Source organism: Corylus avellana, chromosome 2 (genome assembly GCF_965113065.1).
Source record: "Corylus avellana chromosome 2, dhCorAvel1.hap1.2, whole genome shotgun sequence".
NCBI classification, from domain to species: domain Eukaryota; kingdom Viridiplantae; phylum Streptophyta; class Magnoliopsida; order Fagales; family Betulaceae; genus Corylus; species Corylus avellana.
In genome coordinates, this window is record NC_142491.1 from 45,059,609 (window position 1) to 45,075,572 (window position 15,964).

General features: G+C 34.3%; 2 protein-coding genes across 3 annotated transcripts; one reads left to right on the forward strand and one right to left on the reverse strand.

Annotated features, from left to right (window-relative positions):
• Positions 1 to 174: 174 nt before the first annotated feature.
• Positions 175 to 3,117, reverse strand: LOC132167335 (RPM1 interacting protein 13). 2 transcript variants are annotated; one of them, XM_059578279.2, is made up of 4 exons: positions 2,632 to 3,117; positions 1,145 to 1,231; positions 871 to 1,052; positions 175 to 270 (listed from the first exon to the last, which is right to left on the reverse strand). In XM_059578279.2, exons 1-3 carry the CDS (start codon positions 2,956 to 2,958, stop codon positions 915 to 917), a joined length of 552 nt encoding a protein of 183 aa, XP_059434262.1. In that variant the 5' UTR covers positions 2,959 to 3,117; the 3' UTR covers positions 175 to 270; positions 871 to 914. The 2 variants fall into 2 exon arrangements, with proteins under 2 accessions (XP_059434262.1, XP_059434261.1); XM_059578278.2 differs by lacking the exon at positions 175 to 270 and having other exon boundaries at positions 530 to 1,052.
• A 5,644-nt stretch (positions 3,118 to 8,761) lies between these two features.
• On the forward strand, positions 8,762 to 12,425 carry OMT1 (O-methyltransferase 1). Its single transcript, XM_059605275.2, has 4 exons — positions 8,762 to 9,260; positions 11,140 to 11,450; positions 11,649 to 11,713; positions 11,895 to 12,425. The coding sequence occupies exons 1-4, from the start codon at positions 8,842 to 8,844 to the stop codon at positions 12,195 to 12,197; spliced, it is 1,098 nt and encodes a 365-aa protein (XP_059461258.2). The 5' UTR covers positions 8,762 to 8,841; the 3' UTR covers positions 12,198 to 12,425.
• Positions 12,426 to 15,964: the final 3,539 nt, after the last annotated feature.

A 15,964-nucleotide genomic window follows, 5' to 3' on the forward strand; every position in this document is an offset into this window, starting at 1 on the left:
AGTTCTCTGAATTTGTAATAAATGGATGCTGAAGAGAACTATGAGAAGAGAACGCTGGGAGAGTTCAGCAAGAGGAAGAGTATTAAATGCAGCCACCTTTTCCTTCCCAGCGAAGTATTCACACAGTTCTGTGAAAAGCAACCAGTACAATCACTAACTCCAGGACACTTTAAAGTATAGCTGCTGCGGGAACTGGCTTTCCTCACCTTTAACTTTCTTCAAAGTGACTTGCATCTGTGAGAAGCTTCTGTTGAATGTACATCTAGGAAACTGTCACAAAAAAAAAATCAAATACTTGACTAAATAACTATGCAGTACTAACAAAATCCTCAAGCACCCTCTTTGTAAGTTCGATTTTTTTCGAAAAGTTCAAAGTAAGGTTCTGAAAACATCTAAATTAGCTGTGGGTTGTTTCTTTCTTTCCTTGTATGTCTGGGTACTCTTGAACATGGCATGCTTCGTCAAGCCATGTATTGGCTGCTGCATCAATGGCCTCAAACAAAGAAACTACATCAATGCAGGTGTTTCATTCAGGACTAATACTAGACAAGATAGGGAAACAACTTCCGAATATGTCTCTTTTAATGAAAAAGTGCAATGTCACTATATTGACATGATTTTTAGAACATATAACTCAAACAAAATAATTGGATTTCATTCATTTGAGCTTAACTCTCTCCATCCTTTACATATATTAGGATATCTACATATGTCATGTGCACAACCAAAGATGAAGAAAAGATAGTACATATTCCGCTTCGAATGACGGGACTTCTGCATAAAACAGAACCTATCTACCCAAAAATTAATTCTAAGCATGAATTTGACAGCCTGATTGCTTTAATAATCTAATTTTTCTTTGTCGTATACCATCTACTGCAGCACAGCACGAAGAATCAAGAACTTCCTCATTTTCAAACTGCTGGCTGCTGCTTCCTCAAACTCCTTTGGTATTTCCAATCTCCAACATGCTCCGAAGCATGGCAATGTTCTGGTTTAGACTCTGTCCAATACTTGCATGGGGCAGCCGAATCGCAAACATAACAGTAACACTGCAATCAATCCATAAGCTAAAACTCATTACATCATGTAGAACACAGATAAACTTTACACATCAAACTGATTAGACCCTAAATCCCATTACCAGCTTGCAGTAGTTCTCATGAGGTGTTGTCTCAAAGGGAAATTTCAGACAGAGATGCCTTGAATGAGGATAATCTCTACAAGCCACCTGTTCATCATCAATCAAAATAAAAACCTTTTAGAAACACACACAAATACAAAATATTTTGAGTAAACACCCACCTGGAGGGCCGAAAACAACAAACATCCTCACTCAAGCAATATTATTTTACAGGTACAAAACAAAAGCATGCCAATCACAGGAACTCTTTCCCACTTGCATAAATGAAGTTGAACTCATTTCCACACAACTTTTATTCACATGACACACACAAAAGATACATCCCCTTAGGGTGTCATCCCCTTGGGGTGTCACACAGATGCTACTTCTTCACACAATTACACATCTTTGGAGTGTTGTAGTCTGACTGCCATGAAAAATCACCCACAGCCCTTTTCAACTAGGAATTTATGTGGACGGATCAATCTCTATAACGGGTAGTTGTTGAGCTTCTTCATTGCATCAGTCATGCTAACAAGAGTAATGCTAAATGTAAGACCGATATCTCCCTTGTGTCCCCTCAAAACCTATGTGCCTTTTAAAATTACTATTGAATCAATATCTACTAGTGATTTATTACAAATTCAATGGTGATTTTAAAAGCGAAATTAATTTTGGGGGAACACAAGTGGAATATGGGTCTTACGTTTAGCATTACTCATGCTAACAATACCAACTTTTTAGAAGCCGTTGGCAACCAAATCTACCTAATCCAAAGTACCAGGTTCTAGAAGGTCAAGCAGCTGGCCATCCTAATCCCACCCCTAAGCTCAAGGCCTTATCTGATGAAGAAGTTATGCCAAAGGAGGAGTCCACTGAGAGTGCAACAGCAAGATGAGGATGAAGACTATCATTTAGATTTCCGAGATAATTGGCTTGGGACTATGATTTAGATTTGGTTGGATAGTAGTATTAGAATTGGATTGTAGTGCCTTGCCTATTTAAGAGAGATGATTAATAAGAAATCCTCATAGAGGAATTTCATCAAACAGTTTGAGGTACCCAGAAAGGAATTATCTTTGTTTTTTTTGTTGGTTGCTAACCTCTTAACCTATCACCAGCATTATAACTTTATTTAACTCCAGCCCCACGAACTAAACTCAGTTTCAAACCAATGAAATTCCACATGGTTGGCACGACTGAGAAGCTCAACAACTATAGACGTGTTACATATAAGCACCAAGATTTGGACTCATAAACAATAGACTCGATTTTTTCTAATCAAAATATATCATGAATCAATACAATCTCACCCAAGATCGCTCCGCCCACTTCACTACTCACACATATCTCACACCTCAAGCCTAACCGTCCATACTAACACAGCTTTTCTCACACATCTGACTTAAACAAAATGAAGCCCAAAACCTCTTATATATACATAACAAATAAGCAAATATTTCATGTTTTGAATCTCCTTAGTAACAAAAAGATATTTATGCACAAACCTGGCCTTTTTCAGCAATCACAGAGAGATCACTAGCACCGTCAGGATCAGCATCAACCTCCGAAGGATTGTTGGAAACAGAGAGCTTGGAGAGGTCGATGGACTCAAAAGGGTCGAAATCCAAGATGAAGCAGTCCTGGGTTTCTTCGATGCGTTTGATGTCCGCGTTGTTCTTTCTGTTGAGGCAAAAAATGGGTCTCAGCGGACTCCCATCTTCTTCTTCTGAAGAACAAAATTTTGATTTTATCTGAATATCCGTTGTTGGTTTTCGCTCTTTCTCAGAGGAGGCGGGTGATATCTCTATCACCTTGGTGTCATGTTCCTCCATTTTCTCGCTTTCTTTCTGACTTTCTGTTTGGTTGCCGAGAAGAAGGTTCTGATTCAAGCCCAGAGAGTGATGATGGCATTGTATGAGCAGAGCAGTTTAAATTTTTTGAATCTGGGCATTGGAATTTGGAAGTCGACCGTTGGAGTTCCCAAAAACCCAAAAAAAAAGGAGAACATAATAAGAAGCAAGACGACGCCGTTTTATCACCTTCTCACCAAGCGTCTTCCCATTCTCCCTGTAAAAATAGTTTTTTTTTTTTTTTTTGGTGACATGATTGCTCCCCGTAAATAGTTGGGGAGGAAATAAAATTATCTATTTTTTTTGATCCAGCTTGTATGCTGTTAAAAAATTCAATGGTGGGATTTAATTAAAGTATTTAAAAGGCACAAGTCTCTGTCATAATAAATATTAATTTTCTTTTTCATCTATTACTTCATCTATTTATTGGTATTTATTATGATAGATCTGAATCCTTCAATTACTTTAATTAAATTATGGGACAGGCTTACCTGCGGTAGACAAAACTACCGCATATCTGCGGTAGTTTTGTTGGAAGGCTGGGATTTTAAGTTGGGCTTTTTTAACTCCAAAGGCTAACGTGAACTTAAAAAAAAAAAAATGCCGTCAAAAACAAACATTTTGGCCGTGAACACCCATCCAAACAAAAAACCCGAACATGTAAAAGATTCAAAGCGATGAAATCCAAACAAAAAAACCCACTTGATCTGCTCGACGTGCTCGTTAATCGCGGCCTCACACTTGTCGGAGTAGTTCTTACGAGAAAGCGAGAGGTGAGGGACGGTGGGATGAAATCGAGCTCCTTCTTGGCCTCCTCGAAGGGCTGGAACACGACGCCGGTGGGCGGAAGGTCGTTCGGACCCTTTGATCCATCCAATACTTTTTCTACCCAAATCCTCTGTTTTGGGTAGAAAAAGAAAACAAATCTGGTCGGTTTTGGGTAGAAAAAGAAAAAGAGAGAAAATAATGCAGAAAATAATCAACCTTTGGAGGAGATATGCGGCTGGTAGAGGTTCAATCCAGGCTCCTTGACCAAGATCCTCAGCCCTGGTGGCTACTACAGCCAATGGAGCGCTGGTTTTGGGTATGGGGTGAAAAAAGAGAGAGGAGACGGTCTAGGTTAAAAAAATAATGAAGTTAACGGAATTTTTGACGGCATTTTTTTTTTAATTCCACGTTAGCCTTTTGGGTTTAAAAAAGCCCAACTTAAAATCTCAGCCTTCCAACAAAACTACCGCAGATATGCGGTAGTTTTGTCTACCGCAGGTAAGCCTGTCCCTTAAATTATTACCTTTGAATTTTTTAACAGCATATATACTGTAGTTTACAAGTCGGATCCCTTGTTTTTCATATTTGTTCCCTAAGTGATTTAGATAAACCTAAGGTTTTGACAAAAAACATTCTTAAAAAGATGAGTGATTTTTCAGTGCTTAACTTCCATCCTAAAAACATTTTCTGTTATTTAGTTCATAATGAAAAGAGAAATGAGTGGTGTCTAAATTTTCAAACAAATACTGTTTAAAATAGTCTCAAACTCCTCTTATACTCATTCAACCAAACATACCCATTGGTTTTATATTATGATTATTATCCCACTAAATGAAATCCCATTTTTCTCAAGAATTTTACAGAAAAATAATAATAATAATAATAATAATAAATTTGAGCCTATCTTATTTTCTTGCATTTTGTAAACATGTTAACCATAGAGTTCCCACAAACACGAGAGAAACCAAGGTAATAAGTAGCATTAATCATCATAGTTTATATCTTGTTTCAGTATTCTATTACAGTAATTAATTTGATATTGCATAACTTCAAAAAGAATCTCAAAATTAAAATAAAATAAAGGGAGATTATATCAAAACACCTTGGATAAACGTGCCAAAATTTTTTGTCCTTAATTTTTTTTTTTTTTTTTGACAATTTACTTCCTGTGTCAATTGAAATGCCAAAAAAATTCTTAACCGTCAAATTTTTTTAACTGCCATTAGATTGGTTAAAACGCACCGTCTTACAATGTCAGCATAATAATTTTTTATTAATTTAATTTTTTTTAAAAAAAAAAATAGAAGGGGTAGCCGGAAGCCACTGTTGGCCACCCCAAACTATCTAGGGGTGGCTCGCAAGCCACCCCATGGGTTGTTAAGGGTTGCCCACAAGCCACCCCTAAACCCAAGGGGTGGCTCGCGGCCACCCTTGGGTGGTTAGGGGTGGCCAACAGGGTGGCCGAAAGCCACCCTAGGGGTGGTTTGGGGTGGCCAAGGGTGGCTTCCGGCCACCCCTTCTATTTTACTTTTTATTTTTAAAATTTTAAATTAAATTAATAAAAAATTATTATGCTGACGTGGCAAAACGGTGCGTTTCAACCAATCTAAAAGTAGTAAAAAAATTTGACGATAGGAATTTTCTTGGCATTTCAATTGACTTATGGAGTAAATTGTCACATAAAAATAAAAAATAAAAAACCTAGGGACAAAAAAATTTTGGCGCATTTATCCAAAGTGTTTTGATGTAAAAATAAAATAGACATGGACACCACCCCACTAATTAGTGATGATCAAATCTTTTATCGGATAATGACTCGCAACTCGGGCAGCCATTCAAACTCAAACTCATAATCTAAATCAACATAAATGCTGTGTGTGTTTTTTCTTTGGCTAAGTAAATAAAGAAATGGTTAAAAAGGAAAAAAAATAAGAGGAAATGGGCTTTCCGACAACAAACCCAAATCAACATACAGTACAGAAAATAAAAACAATAAATAAAAAGTTAACCGAGTCTCTATATTTTGAGCTAAAAGCCAAGAAATGGATCGCACAAATATGCAATTAATGAAGCAAGCCAAAAATGTGGCCCACTTAAAAGCTGCAACAACAACCAGTAAAAATCCGTTGAAGGATCATAGAACTATTGTTTTTCGATCAGGAGCAATCGAAGAGGAGAAATGAGCTCTGATTGCAAAAGTCTTCACATTAAGATAAATCCACAAAGAAATAGAGAAACTATAACCCACAAAACACATGCATCAATAACATAAAAGCAAAACAAACAACAATCAACAAAAATCCAAAACACAACAACTTTGACAGAAAGGTGCGGTACTGGTGTGCCAATTGAAAAAAATTTATAAGTATAAACATCACGTCATTTCTCATTCTTCTATAATAGATTAATTTTCTGAATTCGACTAACTCGAAACAACAGTTTAACTTTTGAAGAGTTTTCAAAAGATTTCAACTTTTTTCACTAAATCCTTGTGTTAATTGACTAATTGCTTTTATAATGTTGGTAATTATTTGTGTGATGATTAATAAATCGCTAATTGTGAGAAGGAATCGGTGGTTGGTGGGAAAGTAGGTGAAGAAGTTAACGTTTGGGTGTGAATTTTCGTGGGTTTAGATGGGTTTTTGGAGAATATCTTGCTTCCAGAACAAGGTAGGGTTAAGTCTAGTCATGGACCATGGTGCGCTTTTCTTTTCCAACCCATAGCTGTCGCCGCTGTCTCCATCTAGCTTAGGTGAGATGTTATTTCATTTGAAATTTCATTCACACTCGATCAAAAACCCCTTACCTGTCCACATATGTTTTTCATTTTAATGCTCAACTGTGTAAGTTGCTTTCGTAGCTATAATTGCCCAATAAATTTGCATTCATTTTAAGACTCTGCCTTGTCCAACATTATATATTCTATTGTTGAGTACATCTCCGAGCATTAAGTTGATTTGTAGTGAAATGATGAGTTTTAAATCTTAACTGTCCATATTCAATAGCAAAAGATGTCTTGTTGTTACTACTAGTGATGGTAGTTTAGTAATCTCAAGAAAATTTGCATGTGGTTAAGTTCTTACTAGGACGTAAGTTTGATCTATTGGTTTTGAGGAAGCATTTGCGGCTCCGCTGTCTAGGCTCCTCTTGAGTAGTTCCCAGCGGACAGGTGCTACACTATTACCATGGTTACAATCAAATAAAATAACCACAGCTAATCACCTCCTCCTACCCTTTTTGCTTAAAAAAATAAAAATAAAAGATGTCTTGTTGTTAAATACATGAAACAAGCCAAATTCCCTATTGGAAGATGTCATGTTATTCGGTATCTACCTTTTATGGAGATTAGATTGAACTATATATATATATATATGAGGTAATCCCATATATGGATCAAATCCAACTTTACATAAATTAGGAAGCAACAAGCAATAGTGCTCAAGTCATTAATGTAATTATTGATTTCTACATCAGAAGGTGGGTTAAGTGCATTACAAGAATTCAATATACAAGTAGATATATATGATGTAAGAAGGCAATCAGGCATAATTGTTGTTTAAGGTTTAAGTAACGCCATAACATGAAAATGACATCATTATACAGGTCCGGTCCACGTGCCCAATTATTCGGTTCCTGATCATCATAAGGTGGAATGTGAAATTGACATGCTAGTTTACTCATGAAATTATTTTTCTCTCTTTTTCTTTTTAATGAAAAAATAATAATAAGAATACAAACCTGAAGATCATATTTTTAAATTGAGAAATGTTTGGTGTTCTTCTAGTGTTCTCATAGTGTTTTTTTAATTGTGATGTAGCTTTTAAAACCACCAATAGATTAAAAATCAATAATGATTCAATGGTAATTTTAAAAGTCATATTACAGTTGAGAGAACACTAGAAAAACATCTAGCATTTTCTTTTTAAATTTGTCTCAAATCATTGTCACGCAAAGTTTTATATTCTGCTTTACCACAAGCTCATCAAGCAACTATCAAGTTAGACTCGATTGAAGTTTATGTCTGTTACTCACTTGAGCGACTACCAAGCAAATGTTAAGTGTAGATCACTAATTGACTCCATATAGACTGACTCAATTCAGAGAACAAGCTCCATATAATAGTGTGTCCCCTCACACATACTATAATCTCCAATGGGAGGTGTTTGTTCATATTAGATATGCACAATCATTTTAAGGGTCACATCTTTTTAAAAAATATAACTCTCGAGAGAGTTGCATATATTAGAAAAGGACACTACTGCATCTATAAAAAGGAAGCAATGGTCCTTAGTTTCATCATACTTTGTAGCCCTCAATAGAATTCGATCTTCCATGTAATAAACACCCTAACGAGAATTTTCACTTTTTTTGTTCGAAGATTCTTCAATTTTATCCAAATATCCTACGTGTTGAAACTTGGGTTTCACTTACAAAAGGAGAGTATCTGTCGATATGTGAGGAAAAATATTAAACGATCCATTTTCTACCTTAACTTCCAAAGACCCAATTTTGTTTTTTAACTTCTTTTTGTAATTAAGGATGCTGCTTCAACACCATTTAAACAAAACTTTGTCCAAGTAACAAAATAGGATTGTCTACCAAACACAAGTTCAGCTATAATGAATTTTCCTAAAGATTTCAATTTGCATTTTTAATATTGAGTACAAAACTCGTTTTTTTTTGGTGATTGTCATCTAGGAGCTAAGCTTGATGTTCAAGTTCAGAACATGAGATCTTTGACTCTTCTGTCACACATAAGTTACATAACAGTCAAGACTGAATTTGGTATCCACATTTTCTTTTCTTTTTAAAATCATTTATTTTAAAAGTGTAAGCTAAAGAATTTTATCCTACTACAACTTTACATCACCACTCATTCACTCAACTTAAAATTTATAACAAAAATAAGTAAATGTTGAATTAATTATCTAACCACTCCAAAAAGTGGTTGACACTTGTCCACCATAATCATACCAGGTGGGTGAGCTGAAACAATATATATTTCCACTTCGCAGCCCCTGTCCCAGCGCACTACCTTCTTCAACCTTTTCACACCTCAAAAATCAGAAAAAGCAGCACAAGCAAATTAACCAGAAAATGGGCTCAGCCGGTGAAACCCAGATGACTCCGACTCAAGTTTCGGACGAAGAAGCAAACCTCTTCGCGATGCAACTGGCCAGCGCCTCAGTCCTTCCCATGATCCTCAAATCGGCCATAGAGCTTGATCTCTTGGAAATCATGGCTAAGGCTGGACCTGGCGCATACCTGTCGCCATCAGAGGTGGCTTCCCAGCTCCCAACCACGAACCCAGATGCACCAGTTATGCTGGACCGTATATTGCGGCTCCTGGCCAGCTACTCTGTTCTCACTTACTCTCTGCGCACACTCCCTGATGGCAGGGTTGAGAGGCTGTATGGTCTAGGCCCTGTGTGTAAGTTCTTGACCAAGAATGAGGATGGTGTGTCTATTGCTGCTCTCAATCTCATGAATCAGGATAAGGTCCTCATGGAGAGCTGGTAATTTACCATTTCTTCTTTTTCCTTTTCCATCTCTTCCTTTTGGTTTAATTCAATTTCGGAAAAAAATAAAAAAAAATTGTAAATATTGGTTAATCAGATCCTCTCATTTGAACGAGAAAGGGTATTTTTATCTTTTTACTTTTTGAGTTGACAAAAATGCCCCAATAGTATAACTAACTGGATATTATTCAGATCATCCTAATTCCTGATTAATAGATATTAATTTAACTCATAAAAACATAGAGAAATTGTAATTAGTAGACTCTAGTACTTATGCCGGTACAATTATAATGATGTGATAATGAATATCATTTATTAATTTTTATTTTTATAAGTCTTTCTTAGTTCAAAGATAGATTTTAATTTGCAGTACTACTAGAGTGTACTAAATGGCGAAATTATAATTAGTAGACTCTAGTACTTATCCCATACAAGTATAATGATGTGCTAATGAATGTCAATTATTAATTTTTATTTTTATAAGTCTTTCTCAGTTCAAAGATAGATTTTAATTTGTAGCACTATTAGAGTGTACTAAATAGCATTATTCGACATAATTTGAATATATATATATATAATTTTTTTAATTTTAAAACAATTACAGGAGTATAAGGGTCATATTACCTTTTTACCGTATGATTTAACCTCTAACCCCAGCCATAAAGGTGATATTGTAAAGTTTTAAACTTGAATACTTGACATTGAGAATTTTTAAAATTTAGAGATGTAATTCTAAAAGTGATAAAACATCAAGAAAACAAGTTAAGTTATCCCTAAAATATATTAACAAGGATCCATTAACAATAGCTTTCCATCATATGAGCAACAGAGCAAGAGCATCCAACAATGATCAAGACCTTCAATATTATAGGCATAGGTCCCTTTCAACTTATTAATTGTACTGTCTATACCAACAATAAACCTTTATTTGAGGATGTTCTTTTTTTTAATTAAGATAATTTTGTATTTTTATAAGTTTCATAAGAATAGAAGGGACATTTCACTTATTAATCATTTGAATTAATCCTAAATACAAAAGGTAGGGGTTACATTACAAACTTTTAAAACAAGAGAACTTGACATTGCAACTTTTTTAACTTTAAGAGTATAATTACAGAAGTGCTGAAACATTAAGTGAAGTTTACCCTTTAAATAGCTAAATTTAGTTGAATTTTTGTAATAAGTACCGAGTTAACATAGTATTGGAGCAAAAGTTTTAAGTTCGAATATTGTCAATGTAATTCACCTCGTATTTTAATTAAGAGTAATGCTAGAAACTATTTTTTTTATCAAACAACTATCTCACAATGCTAACGCGATAATCCTAACCAACCCTTGGATCGGTTCTTGTTAACAAAAAAAACAAAAATCGAATGGTTGGTTGAGACTACCAAATTAGTATTGTGAAATAAAAAATCTGGTCTATAGCTTTACTCTTTAATTAAATATTCCATATGAATGGTCTCATTTATTGAGGGAAGGAGTTTGAACCCACACCCCATGAAGAGAGTGTTAGTTAAAATATTAATCAAAATTCATAAAAGGTTCGCAAAAGTCCACAATTTCACACTACAATTATTATTATTATTTTTTTTTTCCACACCGAATAGAATTTGAACCCGGTTCTTCACACTGACTTATCATTTGATGTTTCTGACATTTCCATATTTCTTAATACTTTTGGAACATTGCTATACTTTAGTTCATTATAGTGAACAATTCAACGACAATGCCTAACTAAGACTTCAATATTCCCTGTGTAAGTTTGAAAAACTTGATTGGATTCAATCATTTAAGAGAGAGAGGGAACTTTGTTGTCTAAGTGCATGATATAGATGTGCATGAACATATGTTCACCTAATTTTGTTTTCTGTAGGTATTACTTGAAAGATGCAGTTCTAGAAGGTGGCATTCCATTTAACAAGGCTCATGGGATGACCTCTTTTGAATATCATGGGAAAGATCTCAGATTCAACAAGGTCTTCAACAAGGGAATGTCTGATCACTCTACCATTACCATGAAGAAAATCCTAGAGACCTACAAAGGCTTCGAGGGCCTCACATCAGTCGTTGATGTTGGTGGTGGGACTGGAGCTGTTCTTAGTATGATTGTCTCCAAATACCCCTCTATAAGGGGCATCAATTTTGATTTGCCTCATGTCATCGAGGATGCACCATCTTATCCTGGTATGGCATTATCGCTATATAGTTTTGAGTTGTTTGTTAATACTTTTGTTTTGAAAACATAAAACAAATGACAGAAAAATGAAATTTTAACAAACAAAGCGATTATAATATCGCAGTTGGCCATGTAATATTGTTGTCCTTTCTTATTTCTCTTGGGTTAATGTGATCTCATGGGATACATCTGGTTGTTGGCTGCAGGTGTAGACCATGTTGGGGGAGACATGTTTGTTAGTGTTCCAAAAGGAGATGCCATTTTCATGAAGGTGGGTTCGAACTTATCTGACATCCTTTCACTTTCTTACCTACCCTTTAATTGGCTCTTTAGTTGATCCAATTATATAAAACTAAGTGGAGAGATAGTGTTTGTGCTTAAAAAATGTTAGTGAAAGCTATATATTCTACCTTGATTTGTGGTCTCTGACATGTGTGTGCTGCTCTGCACAGTGGATCTGTCATGATTGGAGTGATGAGCACTGCCTGAAATTCTTGAAGAACTGCTATGATGCTCTTCCAAACAATGGGAAGGTGATTGTTGCTGAATGCATTCTTCCTGTAGCCCCAGACACTAGCCTGGCCACCAAGGGAGTTATCCATATTGACGTTATCATGTTGGCTCACAATCCTGGTGGGAAAGAGAGGACAGAGAAGGAGTTTGAGGGCTTGGCTAAAGGGGCTGGATTTCAAGGGTTCCAAGTACAGTGTTGTGCTTTCAATACCTACATCATGGAATTCATCAAAAAGCTTTGAGTAATCGAGTCCTTGTGGGGTTGGGTACAAATATATACTGATTGCATTTGGATTTTGAGGTTGTGACTGTGTCTGTCTGTCTGTCTGTTTCACAATTAGTGGCTTTCTGAAATATGTAGTTTCTGTTCTGAGACAGCAAGAGAGGGAAGAAGAAAACAGAATAATGTGCAGATGAGATGATTGTATACTTCTTGTATGAAATAAAAATTTTCAACTTAGATTCATGTAGATGGATCTCGAGTCCTTGAAACATGAACAGACCATAATTGATTAAATTTTGGGAAAACTTTACTTAAGACCTCCGAGCTTTCACCTGTTTTGAAATACTCCCTAAACTTCAAAATTTTTCAATTTAGTTTCCTGAACTTTCAATTGCTCTCAATTTGGACCATTCCGTCAAATTTTAAATGTTACATGGCATTTATACTCCTGAATTTTGTATAAAATTTCAACTTTCAAAATGTTTTTTTATTTAAAAAACAAAAAAACAAAAATCATGGATATTTTTGTCTTTTTTGTATTTTTAACGGCGAAAATTGACGGATGGGTCCAAATTGAGAGCAATTGAAAGTTCAGGGGACTAAATTGAGAGATTTTGAAGTTTATGGGATATTTCAAAACGAATAAATACTGAAAAAACCCTTCGGCCAAACTACCCCAAGGCTGATTAGGCACGTCCATGAGATGTGGTACCCTTTTTTCTTTTCTTTTTTGGGAAAGCCCAAATATCCCCTCCAAATTACCTTTTCTTTTTTTCTTTTTTTCTTTCTTCTAGAATGTGGTAGCCCTTTGTCTTTGTAGTTTTTGCCCACTAAGTACAAAGGGTGGACTAAAACAAAAGTGACTCACTCAAGCTCATTTCGGAATGTTAACTTTGACCAATTGAATCCGTTGGTTGAACGTTGTTGCAATCTCTAACTTGCCTAGATTTTTTTTGCATTCATAATCATCCGCCTTCAATGTCGTGAAAGTATAGTATTTTCCATTTTGTTTCTATTTTCCTATTGCTTAATTGCGAGGAAAAAAAAAAATTAATGACAAATCTATAAATCCTATCATTTAGTACATCAAATTTAACTAAAATATATAATATTATTTTAACTAAAGAGTATAATCAACATAATGCAATATAATGCATACAAAATGTATCGAGAAAATCGTATACTCACAACATAAAGAAATTAATGCTATAAAACAAAGTAAACAAACTAATGAAAAAATTAAGAAAAATAATGAAAATACCTCAACACCTATTGCAAATTATTTCCAAAGAACTCAAAAGCAATCACCTGTATTCAATAGTTACAGAAATTAATTCAAGAGACAATTTACATAATATTATAATGCATATTGTAAATAGTTATTGTAATTTATGTTATAAATGATAGTCGTGTGCATTGGTGTATATTCATGTTTTGAGTAATGTTATATAATTCCTACCAAACTTATGTTTTAAAATTTATAAATGATACTTGGAAAACGAAATTAGGAAAATTAAGAAATTAATGTTACAAAAACAAAGAATAAAAAATTTCAGAAGAAGAATGAAAAATATATAGAAACAAATTATTATTTATGAAGTTGCAAATTTTATCAAAGAAAAACCATACAAACAGAATACTAATTGGGGAAAAAAAAAAAGAAAAAAAGAAGAAGCACATACAGACTAAAAGAAAAAAGAAGAAATTGAACATGCAATTCCTTTAATAAATTAACTTTACAATACAAAGTAAAGAAACTATATAAATAAAATTTTAGAATTTTAACATTTTTTTTTTTTTTTTTTATTGTTGTATATAAAAACAACAACAGTTTATCAGCCGTTAAAAAAGGTTGATATATTGTCTTTTTAAAATAAAGCTTAAGATATATCCATGCGAGACAAAACATATAATTTCTTTATTTAAAAAAAAAAACAATAAAGTTCAACGATGATGTATTAAAAAAAAAAATGTAAGAAGAATAATGAATAGAAACATAGTATTACTTATGAAGTTGCAATTTTTATCTAAATCATACAAAAAGAGTACTAATTGAAGAAAAAAAAAAAACATAATAAAAACAAAATAGTGTTAATACCGAATCATAAAATAAAAAAATTAATTATCGTAATTCTAAAATTGAACATACACAAATATATACTGAAAAAGAAAAATATACAAAATAAAGTAAATAAATTAATAATACAAAATAAAGTAAAGAAACTATATAAATAAAATTAAGAGTTTTAATTTTTTTAATTGTTGTCTTTAAAAACAACAACTGTTTATTGGCTGTTAAAAAAGGTTGATATATTGTATGTTAACAATAAAACTTAAGATATATCAATGGAAGACAAAACATTTAGTTTGTTTATGTTTTTTAAATAAACAATAAAATTGAACGATTGATTTATTTTTAAAATAAATTTCTAAATCTTTTTTTTTTTCAGTATGGATTTGTGTATGTTCAATTTAGAATTACGATAATAATAATTTTTTTATATTATCTTATATATATATATATATATATATATATATATTAAGCAGAAAGGGTAGGAGGGGGTGATTAACTGTAGTTATTTTACTTGAGTGTAACCATGGTAACAATGTAACACCTGTCCGCTGGGAACTACTCAAGAGGAGCCTAGACAACGGAGCCACAGACGCTTCCTCAAAACCAATAGATCAAACTTACGTCCTAATAAGTACTTAACCTCATGAAAATTTTATTGAAACCACTGAACTATCAGCACTGGTAGTAACAACAAGACATCTTTTGTTATTGAATATTGACAGTGAAGATTAAAACTCATTATTTCAGTACAAATCAACTTAATGCTCGAAGATGTACTCAATAATAGAAGATGCCATGTTAGGCAAGGCAGAGTCTTAAAAAATTAGGGTCTAGCACAGTTAGTTGCCATTGTGAATGCAAATTTATTGGGCAATTATGGCTACGAACAGTTGAGCATTAAAATGAAAAACATATGTGGACAGGTAAGGGGTTTTTGATCGAGTGTGAATGAAATTTCAAATGAAATAACATCTCACCTAAGCTAGCTAGATGGAGACAGTGGCGACAGCTATGGGTTGGAAAAGAAAAGCGCACCTTGGTCCATGACTAGACGTAGGAGAAATTACTTTTTATCCTTATGAACTACAACGGCTTGGATCTTTCCGCTCATAAACTACCAACTATGACACTCGACCCCCATGAACTACTATTTTGTGCCCAAAACCCCAATTCCGTCAGTTAAAGGCGTTAATTCAGACAGTCTGCATCCAACAACTTTAACACTTCAGTCCTCACAACCTCTTGCATAGCTGAGTTTAGCCTTCTCTGTTGCTCCCTTGATGGCTTGGCATCCTCCTCCAAATATATCTTGTGCATCACCACCGAGGGGCTAATCCCCTTGATATCCTCAATAGCCTAGCCTATAGCTTCCTTGTGCTCTCTTAAAACCTCTAACAATTTCTCTTCTTGAGCATCAACCAAATTCGAAGCTATAATCAAAAGGCAAAAAATTTGCTGGACCTAGGAACTTATACTTGAAAGTGTCCGGTAGAGGCTTAAGTTCATTCTTGGGGGGATCAGGTACTGTTGTCTCCTCCTTCTCATTGCTCACCAGAGGAGCAGTCTCCCCAAATCGCATCTACTTGCTCAAGCAACTTGTCCAAGTCCAAATCCTCTTTGAATTGAGCAAAGCATGCCTCCAGGGGGACCTCTATGCTTGATTCTTCAACAACGTCCTCAATGATCTCCTCTATCAAACATACTTATTACAC